Here is a 26,685-nt window from a genome sequence, read left to right as displayed (position 1 = left end):
AGAATGTGCCCCTGTTCTATTCCTGTCCCCACTTCCTTTCCAGAAAAGGGCAGGCTGAGTTGCTACTAATAGACACACACAGGCCTAGGGGAAATCGTGTGTCCCACACGGGGATAAATCAGGATCAGCCCCTGCTGTACAAGAGGGCAGGGACATTGAAGAGAAAAGCAGTATATTTTTTATACTTTTGGTGTGCACTGCAGCCGTATCAGATGTGATACATATTTTGGGGAGGGGGGGCTTTGGTATGCTCCCCTTCTCTCCTCACCAGCCAACATTCATTAAAAACATTCCATCATCTTATATCACATAATTGAGCTCATGGATTAAAGCAAAGGTGATTTCCCTCTCCCAGCCGGTAGGAGAGCTGAGGCCCTGGGCTTCGGATTCACACAGACAGGCCTCAGAGCTCTGCTCTCCCAGGCCCACCCCGTGGCGGCGGCTGGAAGGGCTGGGAATCCTAATCCACCAAGGCAATTTTAAGAGCACAGTGTAAAAAGGGAATCCTAGGGAAGCCAATAGTAGCGGCTGCGTTTTTGAATTTTACCCACGGTGAGAGCAGCCCGGGAGCTCAGAGACAAATCGTGAGATGCCACTTATCGTCTATAAATACATAGCCTTGGCAGGCTTCTTCGAGGTACTCAATAGGATTCGGTTTTCTGGGCAGATGGACTTTAAAACAAACACCCTCACTCCTGATTATAGCTTCGAGAGAGTTTTTTTCCCTAAACCTTTAAATAACTGAGCTATTTACATTACAAGTGGTCCTGACAATGAGGTTTGAGGGGAGACACTGCAGGATTTCCTTCTCAGGAGACCTCAGGAACAGGAGTGAGGGTGTTCTGTCTTGTGGGGTTTTGGTGTGGTATTTCTTGGAGGGTGAAGGGAGACAGCCCCTCTGGCAAGGGGAGCAGAAGCCCAGCCTTGCTGCACCATGCCCACAGCGCTCTGGAACCTTCTGTGTGCTATCCTCTGGAAGGGTCTAGCTGTGTCGCCAAACCAGGAGCACTACGGGGAAGCGTGTTGGATCCGTGCTTCTCTCTATAGTCCTTGAAGGAGCCCACCTGCACCGAGTCACCTTAGAACCCATTTTCATTTTTTTTTTTAAGATTTTATTTATTTGACAGACAGAGATCACAAGCAGGCAGAGAGGCAGGCAGAGAGAGAGGAAGGAAGCAGGCTGCCTGCTGAGCAAAGAGCCCGATATGGGGCTCGATCCCAGGACCCTGGGATCATGACCTGAGCTGAAGGCAGAGGCTTTAACCCACTGAGCCACCCTGGCATCCCTTGTTTTCTTTTTATACCACTTTTGTATGGATGATGAATTTCCTAAATTTGTCCCTTGCTGGGCAGGATGACTCTAGTGTTTATTTCTTGACATCACCTTGTTGAAAGGACTCCTCTGTCCAACCATTTGGGGACTTGGTCATGCGTTTGCATTTGCCTTATACACACTGGTTATGCCGTACAGCCTCCCGAGGTGCTTCCACATCCAATGTCCCTGGGCAGGAGAGACCCAGAGACTAAGGGAGAAGGCTGCTGAACCTCCACTGCCCCGCAGGTGGGACCCCCTTCATAGCCGCTGCTGGAAACTTTGTGTTCTCTTTCCTTAGAAAGGTTTTTACATAACACAGGGAAAAGCATAGAGTGGACACATAAAGGGCTTATTTGAGCAACAGAAAATGATGGAGCCAACTCATCAGCTAACGTAAGCGTAGAAACCACAGCACTGATTGACACAGTGGTTCTTAAGCCCTTCTAAGGCCATATATATGCTTTTGAGGCTCAAAGTCATGAATACCCTGCCTTGGGAAAAAAATGCATATTTAATTTGACAGACAATTTCAGGGGCTCCAAGGAACCTGTCCTACCCTTGCATTTTATATTTTTCAGACCGCTCTCACACACATTTTATATTTGGACCCTTACACAGGGCTGATTTTACTATTGGTCTCATTGTCAGAGGGTACGGAGGCTCAGAGCAGTGACTTGCCTAAGGTCACTTAGCAAGTAAACTGGGGAGGCTTTGCAAGGTTAAATCCACATTCTTCCCACTGTGCCATGCTGGCCTGCGTGATCGGAGTGGACATCCCTGCAGGGACTAGGAAGATCAAGCAGGCCCAGTCTCTATTCCTGTGTCATTTCTTAGTGCGGGTGGCCCTCGATGGAGCTCAAGGTGGCCACAGCAAGCCCTGAGGGGAGGACTGCCTTACCCAAGATGAATGGTCCGTATGTGTTTCTGGATGCCCACCGCCGTGCTCAGCACCTTCCCGCAGTTCTTCCAGAGGCATTTGAACATCACCTTCATAGAATTCTGTAAACAGGAGAAAGTTACATTAAAATGAAAACTAGCCCATCAGCATTTTCTGCCGACCCAACACATTTTTTCCCCTTCGTTAGAAAAGGAACAACTTGGGCGCCTGGATGGCTCCGTCGGTTCAACATCTGCCTTCAGCTCAGGTCATGATCCCAGGATCCTAGGATCGAGTCCTGTGTTGGGTTCCCCACTCAGGGAAGGAGGCCTGATTCTCCCTCTCCTCTCCCCCTCCCTCCTGCTTGTGGTCTCTCTCTTTCTCTCTCAAATAAATAAATAAACACCCCCCCCCCCAAAAAAAAAAGAAAAGTAACAGATTGCAGTGCCTGGGTGACTCAGCTAAGTGTCCGACTCAATTTTGGCTCAGGTCATGATCTCATGGTTGTAGGATTGAGCCCCACGTTGGACCAGGTGCTCAGCAGGGACTCTGCTTCAGATTCTCTTCCACTCCTTCTCCCTCTGCCCCTCCACTCTGCACTCTCTCTCTCCAAAATAAATAAATAAATAAACAAACAAACAAATAAATAAATAAATCTTTTTTTTTAAAAAGGTAACAACTTCCCATCATCTTGACATAATGCAGCATACCATTCTAGGGAACCTCCCTATTCCGCCAGCTGGTGAGGAGCTTGGTGACCTCAGACATTTTTCTGCAACCTTCATGGATTCTAAATTGCCCTGAGTATTTAGTTCACTTTCATTACGGCGGTCACAATTTCATTTAGGTATTAATGATAGTATCTAACATCCACTGTGCACTTACCACATGCCAAGTGCTGTTACAATAGTTTACCTCATTTAATTCTAAGAAACAGATACTATCATTGCCATCATTTACAGATTCATAGAAAGTGTCAGTAAACCAGTAAACCAGTAAAAAACCATAGAAAGTGAATAAACCAGCTTCTAGCAAAGCTGGGAATGCTGGGAGCTGAGCACCAGGAACCGCCCCTTTCTATCAGGACACAATGACACCTTCTTTTCAAGGGTCTCAGTGTCTTCCCCAAATAGTCCAGCACAGTGACTGAGAGCAGTGAATTTGTTTTTTTTTTTTGTTTTTTAAAGATCTTATTTATTTGACACAGAGAGAGAGAGAGACAGTGAGAGATAGAACATAAGCAGTGGGAGTGGGGAAAGCAGACTCCCCGCCGAGCAGGGAGCCCGATGTGGGGCTCGATCCCAGGACCCTGAGATCATGACCTGAGCCGAAGGCAGACGCTTAATGTCTGAGCCACCTGGGCATCCCTGAGAGCACTGATTTTGGACTTACTCAAGTCCTTGGCTCCTTTATTTAGTAAGTAGGAACACTAACAGTACCTGTCTCAGAGGGATATTATGGGATTAAACGAGGTCATGAAAGTGAATCCTTTGGCATAACACCAACAGGAGTAATTATTCAACAAGTGGTCGTTGTTATGGTATTGCTAGGATTATACTTCCTGAAATGAATTTGACAGGAGATTAGTTTTCTCCAGAGAAAGCCCTTGTCCTTGGGATGCTGCCACTTTGCTGATTATTCCCACAGGCCTGGTGACGGTCACTTCTGTGTGCTCCCCGAGCCCCATTTCCTTTTCATCCTGAACACACAGCAAGACCTCATTTCCCAGCCCTCCTTGCTGTCAGGTGGGGACGTGTGACTGACTTAGCACTAACAGCCTGTGAGCGGAAGTGATAGCTACTCCTTCTACGACTCGTCTCTAAACTACGGGGCAGTGCCATTTTCAGCCCTGGCCGCTGACTAGATGCTGAGGAAACCCAACCACTCAGGGGACCCACTTGATCAGGGGTTCTTAATCTTTTGTTTGCTATGCACCTGTGGAAACTAGTATTTTTTAACATTAAAAAAAAAAAACACAGAGAAACACAAAGAAGAGCAAGCGTATTGAAATAGTTACCCAAATATTAAAAATATTTTGCGATATGGTTAGTACTCTTTAATGAACATATCGAATAACAAGGTCTTGAAGTTTAAGAACTATCATAATTTCAAAGTCGTGTTAAGCCTAAATGATATTTCATGGTATCTGCTAAAATTATAATGTGATATGAAACTACTGATGCTTTCTATTGGTAGTAAAGTCACAGGAGGCACTAGTATTGTGCTTTTATGCTATCAATCATACCTGCAGGAGATGCTGAATTATAGTTAAGAGTTTAATGACAAGGAAAATACACTTTTTTCCCACTCCAAGTTCACAGGTCCTCTTGAATTCTGTCCAGCCTTTTGGGGACTGTGGACTGCAGGTTAAGAATCCCTGCATTAGGAGGAAGGAGCCCAGGTCCCTGAAGGACTGTGTGGGCCCATCCCACCTGACCTGCTTAGATTGTGACATCCGAAATAAATAAACCTTTATGGTGTTACGCCACTGAGGTTTGGAAATCGGCTGTTCCAACAGTAAGCCTACTCTTACCAATAAACATTGTGGCGGTGACACCTTCCCCGAAGTGATGGGATTGATGAAGCTTTGTTTGTACTGTAGTCCAGTAGGATTTCTGCCATCAAGCCCATGTGGGGCCCACCAGTACATCGCTGTTCTACAGGGCAATCATTTACACATTTAGAAGATGACTCATTCAGGTATTACCAATGGGATTAGTATCCTGATCGTGCCACCGCCCACTCCCCACACCCCTGAAGACTTTTTATACATTTCTCAACAGGAAAGACACTTGGAAACTTCCAGAACTGAGGAGTATTTCTGGGTGCTGGGGAATGGCCACTTTGAGCATGGCGTGTGGAAGGAGCATCACAGCAGCCGAGGGCTGCAGGTCAGCTTGAGCGGACTAGCGACAGCAGGAGCCAGGCAGCCTGCCGTGTCCCCGAGGCTCCGCCTTGTGGGCTGGCATTCATGACCCCACAAGCCAGCCGTTCCCGCCTCAGGGCCTTGGTGTCCCCAGCATCTGGGGGATGCTGGCCGCAGGCTGCTCTGAGCTACACAGGAGCTGGAGCTGGAGAAGAAGCATGTGAAGGAACCTGGGAAGCAAACACATACTTAGGAGACTCGAAAGGACACAATCCTGATGAGTCTGCGTTAATTCTAAGGGGACAGTTCACAAATCTCAGGCTCCCTGATCTCCTTGGGCCACTGAACTAAACTCACGGGCTGTAGGGTGAACCAAAAGGGGAGAGTTTCAATCCTACGCCTCAGCCCCAAAGGTTCACAGGAAGGAACTCTGCCTCGTATTTTGTATTCCGAGCAGAGAATGACTTAACAATCTTAATGAACAAACCCTCACACCATGAGGGCTTTTTACCCACTTTTCAAACAATGAAGCTAAACTATTAAAAAATCTCATCCACTTAAGGGAATTAATGACTCAAACTGAAATTACATGTACCTGAGAGTCCAAATGTCTGCTTGGAAATAAAGTCATGATCGATGAAAACACTTTTTGATTCATTCCAAACTTTTCTGCCATTGGTGTTCTTTGATTAATGAAACCAAAGAGCTATTTAGCTAGGAATAGTCCACTTGCCAGGGATAGAGGAGGGAAAAAAAGAGAGAGAAAAAAAAAACTGCTCTCCAGGAACTTACATGCTGGTGGGGGAGGACAGAAAAGTTAATAGATGGTGACTGCATCGGCTGTGGAAAGTTTTCTGGAGAGGGATGTGGTGGCTGTAGGTCAGAGAAGGCTTCTAGAAGGTGACTTTTGAGCTGGGACCTAAAAGTTGGAGCAGCAGATAGTCATGCTAAGAGCTGGAGTTTTCCAGGAGAAAGAGGAAGAGATTTTGGCACATTGGAAGGCCAGAAAGAACAGTGAGTTTAGAAGGAAATGAGAGAGAGAGAGAGAATCATCTGAGATAAGGCAGACAGACAAGGAGGGCCGGATTATGAGGGTCTTGTAGGTGACAGTAAGGAATTTGGAATTTATTCTAAAATAAAAGAGAAGGTACTGAAGGGGTTTAAGCAGGGGATTGATATTATAGGATTATATGATTTAGGTTTTTAAAAAAATCACTTCAGGGGCAGCTGGGTGGCTCTGTCGGTTAAGCATCTGCCTTCCACTCAGGTCACGATCCTGGGGTCCTAGGATCGAGCCCCGTATCAGGCTCCTTGCTCAGCAGGGAGTCTGCGTCTCCCTCTCCCTTGGCCTGTCTCCCCGACTTGTGCACTCTCTCTCTCTCTGAAATAAATAAAATCTTTTTAAAAAACTATCACTCATCTTGGGGAGAGAGCAACAAGGTCGCCTGTGTTATGCTACCGCAGGTCAGAGAACATGGTGGATGGAAGCAGGCTGGCAGTGAGCACAGATAAAGCAGACACATTCAAGATATGTTCTGGAGGCAGATCCAACAGTGCTGGCTTTGGGTTGAATACGAGGAGTGGTACAATGTCGAGGCCGGGTATATGATGGTCTTAAAGACGACTTGCATAGCCAGGCAAATTGTGGTTCTGTTTTGAATATATTGATTTAGAGATAACTATTGTAGATCAGGAAGAGGTGGCAGGTACGGCACCGGACATGTGAGCCTGGAACTTAGGGAAAGTCAGGGCTAGAGATGGACATCTGGAGTCCGGGGCTGAAGGATTACTTAAAACTTAGGTCTGGATGAGATCAGGCAGGGAAAAATGCAACTAGAGATGGGTAGAAGGCCCAGGACTCTGTAGCTTCCAGTATTTTCTACTGGGGAGAGACAGCAGGAGCAGTCAGAGAGAGAGAGAGAGAGAGAGCAGGAGAAGTCAGAGAGAGAGAGAGCTAAAGACAGAGAGAGCAGGAGCAGTCAGAGAGAGACAGAGCCGAATGAAAGAGAGAGAGAGAAAGAGAGATTGAGAGCAGGAACAGTCAGACACACACACACACACACACACACACACACACACACACACACAGAGGAAGAGCAGTCAGAGAGAGAGAGAGGGGGTAAGTCAAGACAGTGCAGTATTACGGCACAGGTAGAGGAAAGTGTTCAAGAAGGAAGATATGGCCAACAGCGTTGAACGCATGCTGGGGAGAGTCCATGGAGGCCTAACATGGCAGCTGTCCGAGGCCCAGACAAGAGCAGTTTTCACAAATTAGTGGGGAAGGAAGTCAGACTGCCTAGGGACGGAGAGTAAGTGCGGTTGAAGGAAGTGAAGAGAGTAAGGACCGCCCTCTTCAAGAAAGGTGGGGGGTCGGATCTGCAAGCGGTAAAGGGAAAGTTTGTAAAGACGAGTGATACTGAAGTGGATTTTTATGTTGATGGGAACAGTTGCAAAGGGAGAAGAGACAGACCCTGCCGCAGAGATGCGGGGGTGGGGGTGGGGGCCACAGGGGCTGAGGCCCTGCAGAAGAAGGAGGACCAGGCTCTCCTGCCTCCAGCCTGGCTGGGAGCGCTGCCCTGGATGGCAGCAGGGCGGTCCTCCCCTGGAAGAGAGGAAAACCAAGGAATGGATGTAGATTCAGTGAATTGGCTGATTTAAAAAAAGGCATTCCTGTCTGAATGCTTCTAATTTTTCAGTGAGGTAGGAAGTGAGGTCAAAGTGAAGGGCGGAGGGGGGAGGCTGTGTGGGAGCTTTGAGGGGAGCAGAGAAGGCTGACATGGGGCTTTAGAGACCGGGAAAGCACCAGCGAGGCATATGATACTATTTTTAGATTCATAGGGGGGAAACCAGAACCCCAAAATTAGGAGATAGATCCAGTGTCCCTGGATGGTTCCTACCAATGAGTCAGTTAACAGAATATATTACACAACACCAGAGCCAAATTCCTTCTACGTCTTAGGAATTTTTTAAAGGTTCAAATTGCTGATTGTTTTAGGAAATGACTATCATACTGGTATTTTTGTGCATAACAAGTATTATTGATAAGGTTGCTGTTCATAGTCCTTGCAGGAATAAGTCAAACATTTGTTTATTTAAGTTGATAAGCAGTCAAGCTCAGTACTGATTATAGAAAAATGTCACTGGTATAACTCCTTCCATTTGTTAGGAGGAAACAGCAGATACAGGGCTATCAAATACAAAAGCTACAACAAAGCTGACCAAAACCCTCTCTAAATCCCTTGGAATTGGGATAACTGCTAATTGTTTGAGCATCATCTCCTCAATCACACCCTCACTTCCATGGGCCCCTGCTAAGGGCTCCACGGAAATCTGTTACCCAAAGAAAAGTTGGGTAATGCATATGAAAAGTGATCAACTTTGCTTCCTCTTTGCTTTTTTCTTTTGCTGGGTTTCCAAGAAACTTGCCGGGGTTGGACTAAATAGTTTAGATCATGGGAAGCTCTCTGAGAGTAGGAACCATGATTTCTTGCCCAACACTCACTCTACTCCTGTGCCTAACATAAACTAGCAATTAGAACTTGTGTTGAATCTTGGGAATGTTGTGCTTTGGGGCCACAGCAATGAGCCATATTTGAGACATCTTAATTTACTTAAGCATTTTGGAATGTAGTAAATAATCGATGTTCAAAGGATGTTTGTCAAAAAGATGGTTGTTTTGTGGAATTCAAGAAGATTTCCCAGTGTGATTAACACTTGATTATCTTACATGGCTGTAAATGAACTTCTCAGTGTAGGCCCATGGCAAGCGTGGTGAACACTGAATTCTAGATGGCTTTCTCTCCACTCCATATAGTACTTTTTCCTTCCAGTCTCACACACCCTGCACTGATAAGTACTTGAAGAAGGTCTAAGTTCACCAGAAGAAAATGGAAAATGTGCAACAGGGAAAATGACTGTCTAATTTATAATGATTTGGGTCATTAGCAAAAGCCATCGGAAGGCCTTTATGCAGTATTACACTCCAGATGTATAGAGAAAGTTCTTGCTGATTTGCAAGGTGGTTGCAAATGTGGACTCAGAAGCATGATTATATATGGTGGGGAGATCTTTCACTGTATTTGGGGAGGGGGCACTCCCAAACCCCTTCAGGGAGGGAAAGCTCTGCTTTCTCTCCTCTACTTCTCCTTTTTTGGCATTTCCTTTCAATAATGTCTTTCATTTATTATCCCATTTTATCCCAAACTGCCAGAGCTCTGCCTTTATAAGTTACACATGCATAGATATTTGTTATCTCTAAATTTAGGAGCAGACTAAGCTTTGGAAGCACTTAATCATTTTGAACCAATTAAACTTTTAGGGATTTATCCTAAGAAAATCATTTGACATGTCTGCCAAGTGATGTGTATCAAGATGATCATTGCACAGATTTTTAGTCTAGCAAGAAATCCAAAATCATCTCAAGGTTACTAACTGAGGGAATTATGGGGAGATTGGTTAAATTAATTTCATATAACTGAATATTAAGGAATCTTAAAAATGAAATTGCAAGAAAAGCGTCTTTGACATGAGAGAACAAGTTCCCATTGCAGAAGGGAATTGCTGATACTTCCTCTTGGTCTCTACAGGCTCCCACAACTCCCTTCTCCACCCAAGTCAGTGCCTGGAGGCTCAACTTTATGCATCAGTGGGTCCCCTTGCCCACTGGTTTGGCCAATGAGAGGCACTGACAGGAGGTGAGGAGGCAAGAGGAGAGAGCGGAAGGCAAGAGGGTAGGGATTCCCTCCGCTTCCTGTCTGCCTGGCCACTGGTGGGCAGTGGCTACATTTCTCCTCCCAAAACTAACACTTCCGGTGATATTTTCAGTTTCGGTATGCCCCTAGGTTCTGGCAGCCCCTCTGGTTGCCTCTTCAGGCTTAGGGGTTGGTAATGTTGTTAGCTCCGAGGGTACCTTCTTCTGATGTCCCCCAACCCTGTCTACACTTCTGTGGAGAACTTCTTCGTTATACTCAGTGACTCCACTGGAGTACACGGCCTGCTTCCTGCCCGAGCCTTGATTGACACTGGGGAAAAGGAGGTTATAAAAGTATATGAACATTATCCTTTTTAAGGGGGAGGATATATAATGCAAATCAACATGTATTATTGTAAGGCAGGAATACTGGGGAGGGGTACCTTCTTTTTACGTTAACCTCCAAATGTAAAAATTATCTTATTTTTAATTTGAAAAAGTCATTTCTTTAAAAAATGGAAGCCACCCTATAACACTTGTTTGAATATTTTGGGAGAATAAAAGGACACTGAAAGGATAATCTCATCTCGAATGGAATCAAGTAGCTTCTCTCTGCACTGGTGAAGGATGTTCTTATGTTAAACCACGAGACCCCTTATGTGGTGATTAAGTACTCAGCAAAGTCCCCTAACGAAATTCAATGGAAACCAATCCTTAGTCTACAAAGACTACTTGCTGTTATATTTAAACAAAACAAACCAAACCAAACCAAACCCCAAACCAACTCAACAACAAGCCATGGGAGGAGGAGAACAGGAAAAAATAGCTAAATAAATATTGCCCAGGTTGCCACCTGGGTCCCAGCTCGCCCAAGGAGGTCAAAGCAAGCATAGTTCCTGGCCGAGGCGCAGCGGCCAAGTCTGGACATGCCCATCTGTGCTTCTGCTGTGGCTGCCCCTCGAAACTCTAAGAGAAAGAAGTTCACAAAGCTGGGGTGTCTGAGAGAGCCGTGGCCACCCTTGGCCAGGGACCACACTGTGCTGGGGTCTTCCATACGTTCTCTTCCTTTAACAAGACAACAACCCCCAGAAGAGTGCGGCACACATGTCCGGGGGCGGGGGGAGGAGGAGGGGTAGGTGGAGGGCAGGGGGTAGTGTCTCAGCAGCTTCCAGGCAAGCTCTTGGGAGTCACCCAAGTCGGGTGCAATTGGCTGAAGGACTGGAGACAACTTCCTTCTTTCTTTCCAGCAGTTTCCCGACAGTGTCACACACCAGCCACTTTGGAGCTATAGGCTGAGAGCTCTGCCCAGGGCTTCCCTCATCTTTTCTCTGCTTGCCTTTCCCGTGGCAGGGTTCAGCCCTGGTTTTGAATTGTTTCAGACCTGGAGTACATTGGAGTAGCTTCTATCTTCCTGAAAGAACTAAGACTGGTCCACAGGTCCGACAAGATGACGGTTGAAGGTCCCTTTCAGTTCCAAGAGTGCAAACGTGGCTGAATTTTGAAGTATTCCATACATGCCTAGCGGTAAGTCCGACTAAAGCCATATTCCAGAAGGGACGCGAACGTCACTTTACTGACAGGTTGACCACAGAGCAGCCTCGAGTTGATACCAAGCTGCTATTTTGGAGGTAATTTTGAAGACCCTCACATGTCTTATGTAGCCATTGAGGTGTATGTACGTGTCTACGTGTGAGCTAGGGGTGGCTGTTCATACATCCAAGCCTCCCCAGAGAGGACCGGGGTCCCCAAGGAAACGGGAGCCTTTACTCTTCTGCAGAGATGGTCTGGGCTGTGTTATGCATGCTTCCTCAGCCTGCCTCCTCGTGGGAGGAACTGGCACTGCTTGGCAGAGGCTCCAATGGCTCTTTGAGGACCAAGAGGTCCCCTCAGACCCTCAGCACGTTCCAAAAGACTGAGAAGCGAACAGATGTATTAAAAATTCAGTAACTGGGGGCGCCTGGGTGGCTCTGTGGGTTAAGCCACTGCCTTTGGCTCAGGTCAGGATCTCAGAGTCCTGGGATCGAGCCCCGCATCGGGCTCTCTGCTCAGCAGGGAGCCTGCTTCCTCCTCTCTCTCTGCCTGCCTCTCTGCCTGCTTGTGATCTCTCTGTCAAATAAATAAATAAAATCTTTAAAAAAAAAAATTCAGTAACTGCCTAGAAGCTGGTAGAGTTCCAGTTCTTTCCTTTATTGGGAAAGCTGACTTACACATTTCATCTCAACTTTGGGGCTTTCTTTTGTTATTTGTAAGACAGGAGGACTGAACGAGTAATCTCGGAGGTATGTGAGGTGAGTGCAAAGTGACAGATGAATTCAAATGTGTACCAAACACGGATTCAACATCTCCCATCTAGATGCACTGCTTACAGAGGCTGTGATGAGAAGAAAAATAAAAAATAAAAAGATTTTCATAAGTGGAATCATACAGAATGTCTTCTTTTGTGTCTGGCTACTTAACTCGGCATATTGTTCTTGACATTCACCCCCTGTTTCATGTGTGGGTAGTCTGATTCCTTTTATTGTGGTGTAGTATTCTGTTGAGTGAATAAACCATGATTTTGTTTCTTCATTTACCTGTTTAGGAACATTTGGGTTGTTTGCAGTTTGGAGTGATAATGAATAAAACTGCTCTGAACTACAAGCCTACAAGTCCTTTTGTGGACATACGTTTTCTTATCTCTTAGGTAAACATCTAAGTGGAATGGCTGGGTCAGATGGTAAGCATATATTTAACTTTATAAGAAACTGCCAAACTGTTAAAGTGGTTGGACCCTTTTACAGTCCCACCAGCGACGAATGAGCATTCCTGTTGCCAACACATGGGATTTCGTACACCAAATAGTACACTCTGTATGATTCCACTTACTTGAAGTGTGGCAATATGGGAAATGGACCTACAGTGACTAGAGTCAGAGAACTGGTGTTTGTGGGGTCACGGGGGAGGGGAGCATTTACTGCGGACGGGTATGAGGAGTGCTGGCCTCCATTGGAGCAGTGGTTCCTCAGGTGGAGAAATCAGTCAAAACCCATTGAACTGGGTTCATTTTATTAAAGTAGGTTCATTTTATTGTGTGGAAATTATACCTAAATCAACTTGGTTTAAAATGATTTCTAGAACAACAAAAACATTCACAAATTCATAAAAATCCTTATTCATATATTTTCTCAACCAGTGGATTCTCCAAGTGCTCCTCATCTTTGGGATCATCTGGACATTTCTGGAGACGCTCAAGTGGTTCTGTAACTTGGAAAGGGTGGGCTACGTGATTTCTGAAGACCTTCGGGGTCCCAGGCTCCAGATCTTCTCTATTGCCTGGCAGATTATTCTGGGATCCTGTCACTAAAGTGCTTAGATCTCACTCTTCTGTGTCCTGATCCTCCCTGATGACAATCCGCTCCCCTGATCGAGCTGGTGATGCTGTGTCATCACCATGAAATCCGTACAGTGTGACCCTGAGAGGCTTTTCTTAGCACCGCCCTCCCCGGCAGCTCTAACAGATGGGTCTATTTCTGGAGCGGAGGTTCTTACAGGAGGCACTCTCTGCTCAGAATTAGTGGGCTAGGAATTAAGTCAGCGTGGAGACTGGCAACGGCTTCTTGGTGAGGGCTTTACGGGTTTGTTTCCTTTTTCGTCATTCACAATTTGAAGTGACTCATTGCTTTTTGGTTCTGAAAGATTGAAAATGCGGAGTGGAGCAAATGACGAATTCATTGTTTACTACTGCACAGTAATTACTGAAGCACCTTATGTTAACTCAGCACTTTTTCTTCCCTGACTCGAGATTCTGCCTAGTCCACGGGTGAAATGGCTCATGGCTAAGACACCTATCAAAATAAGTGCAAACGATGAAGGCCGGGATGTAGTGATTGTCGTTGAGTTGCGGCTGATGTTCTGAAAGGCGGAGTCCTGAGGCAGGTTTCCTTGAACTGCCCCTGCTTTCTGCCCCTGTCACGGTGGCCTCTCTCATGACCCTAAATAAGTCCAAGGTAGCGGAAGTGGCTGGGGGATGCGGTGTCTTGAGCTGCACCAACACTGATACAGTCAGTGCGGGGACAGAATGGAGAATGGAGGTGAGTACCCCTTGTCTCCACATGCGTGCTTCTCGAATTTCTATTCAGTCCGTTGTCAAGTAGGTGAAAAGGAAAGCAAAATATTAGCACCCAGCAGGCATTGTCTGCATCATCCTCAGAACAACCCCATCGGTGTGGTGCTATCATGATCCATGTTTATAAACAAGAAGACGGGCTCTTAGAGAAGTCAAGCGACTTGCTTATGGTCACCCAAGTATTGGAGCTGGGGTGCCAATTGCAGAGACTGAACTGTTTTATCCTGTTCCGGAACTGGACAAACTCAGAATCCGTCAGAATTAGGAATCTGACATGGACAAACAGTATATATTAATAAGTAGTTATCAGCACTCCTTCATTTTCGAGAGGTCTTCTGGGATTGATGGTTAACTCCCAAGCCTTCCACAGATTTGTTTTCTTCCAGACGCCCCAGAGCGGCTGTAGCTAGGATCACTGCGTCACCTTGTGGTCGTGACGGGAACTACACGTTCCCTATAGCCCGAGTCCTGGCTTTTTTCTGTGCAGGGAAGTACCTTCCGTCGGTCTGAAATCCCGAAGGAAAAATTCAGCTAACACTGGGCTTGACGCAGTTGGCTGGCTGATCTCCAGGACCGGGAGAAAGAAGCCTTTCATTTCCCTTTCTTGCATTCCCACTACCTTGGCTGAAGATCTTCTTAAATGCAATGGGTACTTCATTCAGGAAGTGAGCCCTGCAGCGGACAGCCTGGAGTTCCGTTCTCCGCCCTCCGATTTTTTTCTGAACCCTCCGCACCCCAGTCCCACCCTGCCACACGATGTTGGCTGTAGCTGCATCTGATTATTTTCTTTCCGTGTTATTCTCCTCAGTGGGCAGAGGGAAATGTGGATTTCTTGAATTAATTTTCTTTAGGAGTTTCATCTTTGCTATTTCAGCCAAGCTGATCTTATCTCTGCCACATTATAAGCTACAGGACCTTGGGCAAGTCACATAACCTTAAGGAGCCTCTTCTGCAAAATGGGGTAGGAATATGCCAAGGATTTTTGTGATGATTAAATGAAAGGCTGCATTTAAAAGCACATTGTAAACTGCAACTAAATTTGCAAATGTAGTTGTTCTCTGCAACTGTTTCTTCCTTGCTGCTAGTAGAAAGAGATAATGCCCTGGGGCGCCCGGGTGGCTCAGGTCAAGATCTCCTGGTCCTGAGAGGGAGCCCCACTGCAGGCTCTGCTCAGCGGGGAGTCTGCGTCTCCCTCTCCCTCTAATCCCTTGCTCCTGCTTTGTCTCTCGCATGCTGTCTTCTCTCAAATATATAAGTAAAATCTTAAAAAGAGAGAGAGATATTGAGAGTGAGTTCCCGGTCTAGGCAATGCATCTCATACTCTCTTCCTTTTTACATAAGAGGAACATGGGTCACCATAAAGGTGAGAGTGAGGTATTCATGTGTGGGGGAGGTGTCAGAAGAGATGAGAGAGCTTCCATAAGGAGGAGGAAAAGCAGGATCACTTCTTCATAATCCCATGAATTATGGGATGGGGGTGGGGGGGAAATGCTGCTTCCCCGGTTCAGGGGGCCCAAATGTCTGTTACAGTGTTGCTACATTCCAGGACACAAGGTTTTAGCGCTTGCACAGCCTCACAACCTTTCTACTTATGGTCACATTTAATCTTCTTCATTATCTGGACAGAGGTTTCATAATAGCTGTTTGCCTGGTTTACAGATGAAGTTGACAATCAAAGAGGTGAGATGATTTTCTTACGCTCTCAGGGTAGCAACATTGATTTCTGTTCAGTGCTCCTCTTACCACATTCTCTCTTTATACCAGGGAACAGGGTCTCCCAAACTTTTTAAACCAGGAGCCACAGTAAGATGCATTTTGCACATTACACACGTTAAGTGTATAATTGAAACAAAAGCATCAAGGAACAACACCTCCCCTGATTGAGTGCAGTGCATCCTACTCTGTCTTATTCATTAAAGACGTGCTATTCACTGCTCATTAAATTGACCCAGAGCCCGCTAGTGGATTGAGACCTGCAGTTTGGAAAATACTGATCTAGAAGATTCTCAAACAATCCCCACAGGAAACGTGACCATCACAATTGCCCATGGTCTCAAACAGATTAGGAATCTGAGGGGTTGAAGAGAAAAAATTAGATGAACTCAGAAAGTTTGACTAACTAGAACATATTGGCAAATGGATTGAGCAAATTAACTCTTAGAAATCTTTTGAAATAGGATTTTTAAAACTCTAAGATAACTGCATCACAGTTACTGTGTTTCTGCCACATTCTTAGCACAGCTGTTATCACTCTGATCATTACCGCCTCTTTCTACATCAGTGTCCACCTGCCCAATTTCCAACCTTAAATGAAGCGGCTACACCTCCATTCTCAGGACCTCCATTCTCTGCATTGTGCCTGATGGGTGCACAATAAATATTGGTTCTCTTAATAAATAAAAAAAAATGATTAGCAACCATCCCACATTCTCATTACTCTCACTAGTCAATGTAACTTGAAGTTAAAAAGGCAAGGACTTGATCCATGTAAGAGCCATGATTTGAAACTGAGTGATTACGAGCCTCAGCCAGAGGGAAAAATCATAAAGAAAGAGGTTGAACAGGGGCGCCTGGGTGGCTCAGTGGGTTAAAGCCTCTGCCTTCGGCTCCAGTCATGATCTCAGGGTCCTGGGATTGAGCCCCGCATTGGGCTCTCCGCCCAGTGGGGACCCTGCTTCCCTTCCTCTCTCTCTGCCTGCCTCTCTGCCTACTTGTGGTCTCTGTCTGTCAAATAAATAGATAGAATCTTTGAAAAAAAAAAAAAAGAGGTTGAACATGTTTTTTATTCATGCATTTATTCCTACTATCCAGCATCCTGCAGAATGGGTCTGTGCCCTTCAAATAAAGCCACTTTGTAATTAAGCTCCCCCCCCCTTTCCTTTGGTGACTTGCCTATCCCCTAGCTTAGTTAAAGCCTATAAAATCTACAAGTCTGACCAATGTAACTTAATTGTAATGCGAGAGTGTGAGTTTTGGCTCCTGGCTACATTAGAAATGAAAGGCTGTGGCAGGTTTTCAGCAGTGAACCCTACAAGCGGGGGTATGTGTGTGTGTGTGTGGGGGGGGGGGTGTGTTCTGGGCCAGAGTCCTCGCCACAATACCAGGACCTACTAGATGAGATCACACAGATGAGCTCAGAGAGAAAGTCTGTGCAGCCAGAGGCAAAAGGACAAGCCTTTGGGTCCACATGGCTGTCTTGCTTGCAGGTTCCCACTGACACAGGTGGCAGCTTCTCTCCCTGATGAGTCAAGCAAAGACTCAGATTTCCCGGGGACACACAGGAGGCTGGAGCAACTCCAGTCCCCCTGCCCCACGGAGAGGTGTGTGAAAACAGCAAGCCTTCACGCCACCGCCTCTGGGAAGGACAGGAGACTGCAAAAACACTCCGTTCTCCGAGAAGAGTGTGTGCTTATACAACGTCCACTGTCACACATGCCGAAGGATGCTAAGAGAGATGCAGGGAGGGACAGTTGGATCCATGCCATCTCTTTGTTTTGCTCTTTGAAATGAATTGGGGGGATAAAAAAGGTTGCACTGCAGCCCTCAAGGTTTGGCTTTGGATTTTCATTTGTGAATTACCATGAATAATGAAGCTACTGATAACCAATTAAAAGACTAAAATGTAAAATAATGGTCTCATATATATATATATATAGTGATTTAAAAAATAATGTTAAAGTGTTTTCTAGATATAGTAGTATGGCTTTATTCCAGGAAATAGAAATTCTTTTGAAAAATTGGGAGCCAACATAATGATTTAAATGTATGTGAAGAAAATGAAAAGAATGTGAGCTGGAGGTCCAGGCAGACTTGTGTTTGAACGACAGCTCTGGCCCTTTCTAACCTGCATGACAGGGGTGAGTTGAATGCAAAACCCCTTGATTGTCAACCTCCTCATATTGAAATGGGAAAATAATACTTATGGTGCAGGACTGCTGTGAGGATTACATAAAGCTATAATCAGGGGCTCAGTGGGTTAAAGCCTTTTCCCTCCATTCAGGTCATGATTCCAGGGTCCTGGGATTGAGCCCCACATCGGGCTCCCTGCTTGGCAGGGAGCCTGCTTCCCCTTCTCTCTCCCTGCCTGCCTCTCTGCCTACTTGTGATCTCTCTGTCAAATAAACAAATAAATAAACAAAAATCTAAAAAAAAAGATAAAAGCTATAGTCACTTAACTTATTAAATCAATTCATTGGTTCTCCTTTTTCTCTTTTAGTGGAGCAAATATGTACTTTTTAGTATATAAATACACACATATGTTTATATGTTTTCTGGCATGTATGTTTCTACTGGTTTTATAAAAATAAGGCGCAAATATTCTTCCCAACAACGCTTTGGGGCTTACTGAGGCAGAAAAGAGAAAGATATAATACCAATTTTATTTTACAGATGAAAAAATTAAGTCCCAACGAGAGAGTGAGTTAATTACCAAACCAAGCCTGAAGTACAATTTTCTAACTTCCAAATGCTGGTTAGTCGTAGAATACCTGATGTTAATTCCTATTCCAGTGCAGCAACTGACAGAGGATGGGATCGGTGGGCGGGGAGGGGATGTGTTCTTGGAAGAAACATTATCAATGACTTGGTCATTTTTGTTTTTAATCATGACCCTTCATTTATTTTGAACCGTCAGAGAACATCAGAGGGGAGCAGGGGCCTATTCTGTCTGTCCCACCCGGCGTGGGGTGGAGGAGAGCCGCATCAGCCCCCCTAGGCTCACACAGGCCCTTGGAAGGTGGACATTCCTGCAACCCAACCCAAACACGGTGTGGCCCACACACCAACCTTTCTTTTCCTGGGGATGGGCTCGTCAAAAAGCAGGTTGCTGGCCTCTGCCTCGTCGATGCCGTCGTCCGGCGGCGGCTGCGGCGCGGGGCTGCGGAAGGGCTTGAAGCTGTCGGCGGACAGCGGCGGCGACGGGGTGGACGGGTTGGACTGGTCGCTGGGGGCGCTCCAGCTCCAGTAGCCGCTGCTGCTGCTGGAAGGCACGCCTCCTCCCTCCTTCCAGGATCCGCTGAGGCCCTCTGTCCGTGCACACAAACACAGGGTCAGTAGGAGCCTGGGCTGCACTGTGGTGTGTGTGTGTGTCGGGGGGTGTCGGAGGCAATGGGGGCAGCGGGGGACTCCATGCTCTGCTCATGAAAGCGCTTGCAGCCCACTCGACAGTTTGCAACGGTTGGGGATGTAAGATGTACTCTGAACCTCAAAAAAAAACCTACAAAAAAAAATCCGCGTTGCTTTACAGTTTAGAAACATGTAGCTATTTTCATCACACAACAGGTTTTTCTCAGTTTTTTGATGTGTGGTGTTTTGTTCAACACTAGTTTCTCAGGATAACAGTGGAGATTAGATGAAAATAAGAAAAAAAAAAAAAAAAAAGAAGATGTTCTTGTTTACAAAGTCTGGGGAGCGCCTGACTTTCTAAGAAAGAACTCATGGGCAGCTGTCTTCCCCACCCCCGTCCCGGATTTTAACTTTTCAAAAGAAATTTCTCATAGGTCTGTGATCCTTGCATTACACTTATAGAAAAAGTCCAAGACTGAAGAGTCAAAGGGACTAATTTCCAGATAGTTACCTACGGCCATCTACCTTATACTAACAGCTGCTTATTCTAACAAATAACAGTGCCTTACAATTGGTGAGTGTTTTACATCTCGCGGAGATCCTTCACAAGATCTCGAGCATTCTCACGACATCTCTCAGAGTAAGGACAGTCATGCCTATTTTACAGACGGAGATCGTGAGGCAGCTGGAAGTTCAGTGACTTGCTGCGTGACTGGTGTGGAACTCGGGTGGGTGCTAGGCCCAAATCCTGGTCTACCCGTTGGTCTTCTCCTTCATGAGTGTGTTGTGAACAGCCTCTTTTGTCTCTAGCAAAACTGAGGTCAGAGGAGGATTTATTGGCAATAATTCCTGGTAAGACTGGTGTTGAATTTTACCTTTCCACCTGTGGGGAAACATTATAAAATGTTTGCTAGTGTAGAGAGATCTTTGCCCAGTTAGAATGTCTTGGGCCTGTCCTCATGCAATGAATGTTTTTAGCAAACCACTGAAGATTTGCTTTACCTTTCAAGATGCCCAATCTTTTTTTTTTTTTTTTCAGCATAACAGTATTCATTATTTTTGCACCACACCCAGTGCTCCATGCAATCCGTGCCCTCTACAATACCCACCACCTGGTGCCCCCAACCTCCCACCCCCCACCCCTTCAAAATTCTCCGATCGTTTTTCAGAGTCCATAGTCTCTCATGGTTCACCTCCCCTTCCAATTTCCCTCAACTCCCTTCTCCTCTCCATCTCCCCTTGTCCTCCATGCTATTTGTTATGCTCCACAAATAAGTGAAACCATATGATAATTGACTCTCTCTGTCAAGATGCCCAATCTTAATGAGCATTTGTATAATTCTACTTTCTTTTTTTTTTTTTTTCAAATATTTTATTTATTTATTTGACAGAGAGAGAGCGAGAGAGGGAACACAAGCAGGGAGAGTGGGAGAGGGAGACAAAGGCTCTCTGCCGAGCAGGGAGCCTGACATGGGGCTCAATCCCAGGACCCTGGGATCATGACCCAAGCAGAAGGCAGAGGCTTAACAACTGAGCCACCCAGGCACCCCTCTACTTTCTTTTTAAAGGATTATTTCTCCTTCATATTTATGTACATTTTGAATATATTAAAGCTATATTCTAAGTACAAAGGAGAAAAAGTCTCAAAATACCTCATTAAAAAAATGTTGCTAATGGGATGCCTGGGTGGCTCAGTCGTTAAGTGTCTTCCTTCAGTTCAGGTCATGATCCCCGGGGCCTGGGCTCTAGGCCCATGTTGTTGGGCTCCTTGCTCAGTGGGGAGCCCGCTTCTCCCTCTCCCTCTACCCCTGCTTGTGTTCCCTCTCTCATTGTATCTCTCTCTGTCAAATAAATAAATAAAATCTTAAAAAAATTGTTGCTAACGTCTGTGTAATTTGTAATGAAGGGAAACGGTAGACTAGCATTCAGGGAGAAACTTCTTAACCATCTTCACATAATTAGAGTGCTAGCGTATTCCTCAGCTATGTCAGACCAAGAGTTCTCTTGGTGGACCGAAGTTTGAGGCAGAAATAGCAGAGGAAGTTCCCCATCTCATTAAAGCAAAGGCTCTGACAGAATCCAGGGGTCATTTATGCAGGCTCACACCTCGCCAGCCGCAACAAAACTAAATTAGCATCTCACCCTCACAGTCTACACAGAGACTGAGGCACTGACAGGACCGAGTCCCCGACTGTAAATAAGAAAGCTCCATTCAATACAACACGACTTCAAGAGGAGCCTCATGTAAGGTCTTAGGTAATATTACCTGGTGTGACAGACTCACTTGGCAGGCTTATGAGGCTTATAAATATACTGTAGAAAACACTGCAAAATAAAATAAGTTCATGGTGCTAGATGTGTCATCGGCCTAGGTATGAGGAATTGAATTTATTTTGAAAACCAGCCATTATTACAGTGTGGTTATGTTGCTTCACGGCAATGCCAAAAGTTAACTTGCTTAGTTGGGAATGGCCTTTCCCTTAGAAACACTACTTAAACAGAAGGATAATGTGATATAGAAATAAACTTTTCAGAAAAAAGTCAGAACCAGTTCAGAGTGTTTTTCAGAGAACATTGTCTTCTTGGTTTAAACAAATATTTGCCAAATTGTAGACACACACTGCTGGTCTCTTACTCTCTTTGCACACCACATCCTGACAAAATGATCCCTCTCAGACACAGAAAAGGAACACAACAGTTTTCAAAACCTCATTGACATACAGTAATCCTGGACATAGTCTTTATTTCTAAAAAATTTAATAATTCTTTCATTTTCATAAACTACTTTCCCTTTTTAAAAATTTGCTTCCTGTTGCAGACTAAATGAGAGATAATAGACAATTTGGGATTATTAGTTGGGTAGTTCTTTTTTAAAATGTAACAAACACTGAATTAGTTTCTTTGTAACAATGTTAACAAACGTTTTCATTGAAGAAGCAAAAAATTTATTTTGATTTGAACTTTTAATACAAAGGAACATTAAAGATATTCTCAATTAAAAAAGAACACAGTGGTAAAAATGATGATTAGAGCAAAAAAAAAAATACTTTTTCTCCTCTGTGATTCTTTTTTCCCTCTAATGGGTCTTGGAGATGCTTTCCATTTTGCGTTTATTGTAATCTTTCTTCAGCGGCATTGCCAAGCTGAGAAAGGTAAGTCAGGATACCTGTTCGCCAAGAAGCCCAGAGAAGAAGTCCAGGTCATTCAGTAGGAATGGTCAGGCTCATTTTAAGAGGCTCATAAAATCCCATTTTAATCCCAGCTGGGTTGGGGTAAACATGGGGGAGGACCCACTGGATAGCCAACATATATAATTTCACAACTCATGCTTATAACCAAATGGTGTGTGAACCATAGCTCAGTCCCATAATTGACTAGGCTGGCTTTAAAGAGAAGGTTTCATTCAGTGGTCTCAGTGCACTGCATTTCAGTGACCTGGCTTCTGCCCAGGGGTGGTCCATTGGGAATGTCTTGCCAAAACCACCAGTGACCTTCTACTTGATGCAGAATTCAGTCATGAGAAGGACTCATGACTGACCTTCTGTAGCATCAGAGGTTCTCCTTGAAACATGCTTTTCCCTTGACTTGCATGAACCGCACTCTCCTGGTTCTCCTCTACATTGTTGGTGACCCCTCAAGTCCCCTTGGGCTCTTTAACCTCTGCTGGTCCCTTATAGGATGACAGGCCCTACCAGCCCCTTAGCTACCTTCTCATCATACTCTGCCTCTACACAGTGCCCTCGAGGTGATCTCATCTCTTCACCTGGCTTTGCAATGATGCCTACAAGTCCTGCACCATTAGCCTAGGTCTCTCTCGGTATGGACCCAAATCTCCACCAGACAAGGACCCTTGAAAGGTTCTGCCTACTAAACATGTTCCAAACTGGACCTTCACCTTCTTCAGCAACCCCACTTCTTGCCCTAACAGTCACCCAAAGATCTATGTCCCTGCTCTGCTCCCCATCTCTGGGAGGGGCCTCCTTCTGAAGCACACGGATAGCCTGGAAGTCAAAGTCACCCTTGTCACTCCCTCTCTTTCATTCTCTCTGTCCATCATCACCACATCCTGTTGATTCTGCCTCCTCCATGTTTCTCAATTATGTCCTCTTCATTCCCAATGTGACCACCAAGGTCCAGGACACCCATATGGTCTTGTTTTTTGTATTTGCCTGTAATCCTAATCATAACGTTCCAGTGCCTGTCACTTAACAGATATCCTGTAGACTCAGATTAATGTTCAAACTCCTAGCCAGGAACACATGGCTTCTCTTGATCGATATTGGGTCAAGCTCTCCAACTTCATCTCCTGCTGCCCTCCTGATATATCCTATTGAATTATATGTGTCAATATTATATCATGACTAAGATAGCAGATCTGGAAGCAGAAAGATACGGGATGGAGTTTTAGCTCTGCTGTTTACAAGTTAGTTAATCCTCATATGCCTCAGTTTATTCACCTATAAAATAGTGATAATAACATAGAGTTTTTGTGAGAATTATATGAGATTAAGTAAGCTTAGAACTCGGCATATAGTAAGTGCTGAATAAATGCTAGCCATTAATATGATTGATAGGGTTCTTTCCCTATAGGAATTGTACAATATGAATGATCGATTATGGACATTGTTTTCAAACCATCTAGCATGCTACCCAATAAATATACACTGAATGAATGAATGGACCGCATACTTCTATTTGATTAATATTATTATTCTACTAGGATAGTACTTTTCCAAAATATTTAAAATTCAGAGTTCTTTGATACAACTACTAGTCTAATTAAACAGAAATAATATTGGTGAAAATAACTTCATTGGACCAACCTCCATTTACCTGGGAAAAAAGAAGTATGAGCACTAAAAAATGTGTTCTGGAAAGGTGCTGGAGCTCAGTACATGTGAGCTGAATGGACGTATGTATGAATGAGATGCTGGGAGGTCTCTGGGAAGATGAGGAAGAAGATGATAGTTGTGAGGTCTCCATTTCTTCCAGTTTCCCTTGCTTTCTGCTGCTGAGGGGTGGTTAAACTGTTTATTATGTGTGTGTTAGAAATGAGATCCTTCAAAGAGGGGCTCTGCTCTTGGTGTCAGGGAGCCCTCCCCTGGGTCCCGTACCCCAGGCTTACCATTCGGCCGCACAGGTGGGCTTCGAACCAAAGGGCTGGTGGACAAGCTGGTTAGTACCATTGCTGCTGTCACCTTGTCCATGTCCAGTTCCTCTGAGGATTTCCTGTAAAACAGAGGGGACATTGTTACCTGTGCTCATTTTGTGTCTACTGTGGTCTATTATGGGCTATGTGCCCCACACGTACAATGTGTCCCACGCTACTGCACACTTATTCCTTTAACTTAGCCCCATAAAATCCAAACTTTTGTCAGCTTTATTGTATAGATCAGGAATTCCGCCGAGGTCCAGAGGTTATGATCCAGTCAAAATCCTATAGTATGAGGAAGGGAAGGATTCCTCATTGGATAGCCACCTAACAAATACTGGGAGTGTGCTCTAAGATAGACCTTGTTCTAGGCACAGCCGATGTATGGTGAACAAAAGACAAGGCTGGTGGGGAGAAACACAATTACTGGGAAACAAACAAAAGGGAACAGAATAATTCGTGATAGTGACAAGTGCCGTGAAGTGCATGAACAGGTTGACGTGACAGTGATAGAGGGTGGCTGCACTTAAGGTGGTCAAGAAAGGTTTCTCTGGGAGGTGACACCTCAGGTGAAGTGTGAAGGGGGGGCGGTCAGTTCTGAGGAGGTAAGGAAATGCCCTCCAAGCAGAAGGGACAATTGTCAAAAGGCTAGCTGGTGGGATTGGGTGCTGGGTATTTGAAGAGCGTCCCACTTTGGGTGAGAAGGGGACAAGGGTGCAGAGCTGGTCATGTTGGGTCCTTTGCACATGGAATTCTAAGTGGAATGGTAAATCACTGGAAGGCTTTGAGCAGGCCTAGTGACATAATATGATTAAAAATTATTACCTGAGCTGCTCTACGGAGAATGGATTTTAGGGAAGGCAGACTCAAGGCAGGGAGGCCATTTAGGAGGTAATTGCTCCGAGTCTGGGCACAAGAGGAAATAGTGGCTTGCGCTGGGGAGAGGGAGAGTGGCACCTGCTCTGTCAGACCTGGCTGGTGCCCTGAGGGTGGGAGATGGGCAAAGGGGAGCAATCCAGGATGGCTGTCAGGCAGTCTGGCTTGAGCACTGACTAAAGCCATTTACTGAAACGGGAGATGGTGGAGGAGAAATGCGATTAGAGGTGTTTAAACCCCAGTGCCCTGCTTTCCTACACTTTCCTACAGGAAGGACAGGGGGCATCCCGGTAGTTACCATGTTGTTAAAGTGAAGAGCCATTGGGCAACATTCATTGAGATGAAGAGGTTACTCTGGTTCATTAATTTTGGGCCAGTTAACCCCGCGTGAAGGTTCATAAGATAATGATCATTGTGGACTGAAGTCCACTTGTTGAAGCTTATTCAAGTAAAGAAGTTAATATCAAGAGGCAAAAATTTACATGGTACCTTGAAATCAGATAAATTGTACCACCTCCTGAGAGACGAACAGTTTCAAATTAGAGAATAGTTGAAGAAGTATGACAGGGGATTAATAAACCATATTGACAAATGAATGTCACGTTGACAAATGTGGCTTTCATTCAAGGCGTGCTCTATAATTTTTAAAGCAGTGAACTCTTAGGGATAGAAACTTTATAGCATCAACACACTGGGAAAAGAGATTCTTAAATTGGAGAAAAAAATCAAATTGTTCCCAAATTTGGGGGCGCTGCTCAATTAATTTCATCACAAAATTATAAAGATTATTATAACTTGGCTCTCCAATGTCCACGACGACACTGTATTACTAAACAAAGCTTACTCTTTCAATCCAAGGTGCCAAAAGATGAGAATCTTTTAAATTTTCTTCTATAGTTCTTCTCAAAGCACCTCACCCCCTTTCTCGGCAAACTGTTTTATCTAAAGAGAAATCACTTTTTTTTTTTTTCAGAGAATGGCAATTAAATGCTTCTAGAAATCAAGCTTGAGAAATTTCACACAGTGAAATTCACTTTGCAAGAGTTTTCAAGACAACCTCATACGCTGAGAGAAAAACCCACTCATTCATTTGGCACATAATTAAAAGATTTCACAATATCCATTATTTATATGATCCTCATACTTGGGAGTAAAGATGATGCCAGTTTCTTACAGACACAAAGCCTCCTGAAACAGCACCAGGGAAAGAACTTAAAGTGCCTTAAGGTAATTTTGAGTGTTTTGTTGCTTCAATCTCCCTATGTAGTCATGGTCACAGGGGGAAGGAGTAATTGGAGGCCTTGAAGGAGAAAGGTTTGTTCTATATCCTGCTATGTGGACCCTCGGGCTCCTCTGACCGGCTGCCCTCCCCAGAGTCCAGCTGTCAGGATCACTCCGTGCCAATGGGGGGCACACATGAGCAGGCTGCTTGTCATCTCCTTCAAGACTGAATTACAGGAGAGGCTGACTTCTCTTTCTGTCAGCCTTCTCTTCCTCTTATTAACAAAAGGCTTGAGAACCAGAATAAGCAGCCATGAGCTTGGCACAGGGAAATGGCATGGCTGTAGGGAAAAGGTCCCCTTGCCCTCTGCCCTGATTCTAAAGGGACTCGCTGTACAGGCACATCTTTCCCTCTCTTACATCTTGGTTTCGGGAATCTTTGTTTTTCCTTCCTCAATCTGCTTTGTATCTTTTTGGATTTTTTTTTTTTCACATCTAAGGTGAACATTTTTGTTTAAG

The 26,685-nt window shown here is 45.0% G+C and overlaps 1 protein-coding gene across 1 annotated transcript in view; it reads right to left on the bottom strand.

Annotated features, from left to right (window-relative positions):
- The window catches only part of ZNF704 (zinc finger protein 704), a 236,126-nt gene that overhangs the window by 23,553 nt on the left and 185,888 nt on the right, over positions 1-26,685 (bottom strand). The window contains exons 3-5 of the mRNA XM_047725931.1: positions 24,043-24,146; positions 18,639-18,877; positions 2,214-2,314 (exon numbers count right to left, since the gene is read on the bottom strand). Of these exons, the coding sequence (XP_047581887.1) occupies positions 2,214-2,314; positions 18,639-18,877; positions 24,043-24,146 (444 nt within the window). The remainder of the gene's footprint in view (positions 1-2,213; positions 2,315-18,638; positions 18,878-24,042; positions 24,147-26,685) is intronic.

This window comes from Lutra lutra, chromosome 4, assembly GCF_902655055.1.
Source record: "Lutra lutra chromosome 4, mLutLut1.2, whole genome shotgun sequence".
Lineage (NCBI taxonomy): Eukaryota > Metazoa > Chordata > Mammalia > Carnivora > Mustelidae > Lutra > Lutra lutra.
The sequence above is the reverse complement of the archived record's forward strand: the minus strand, read 5'-3'. Positions and strand labels throughout refer to the sequence as shown.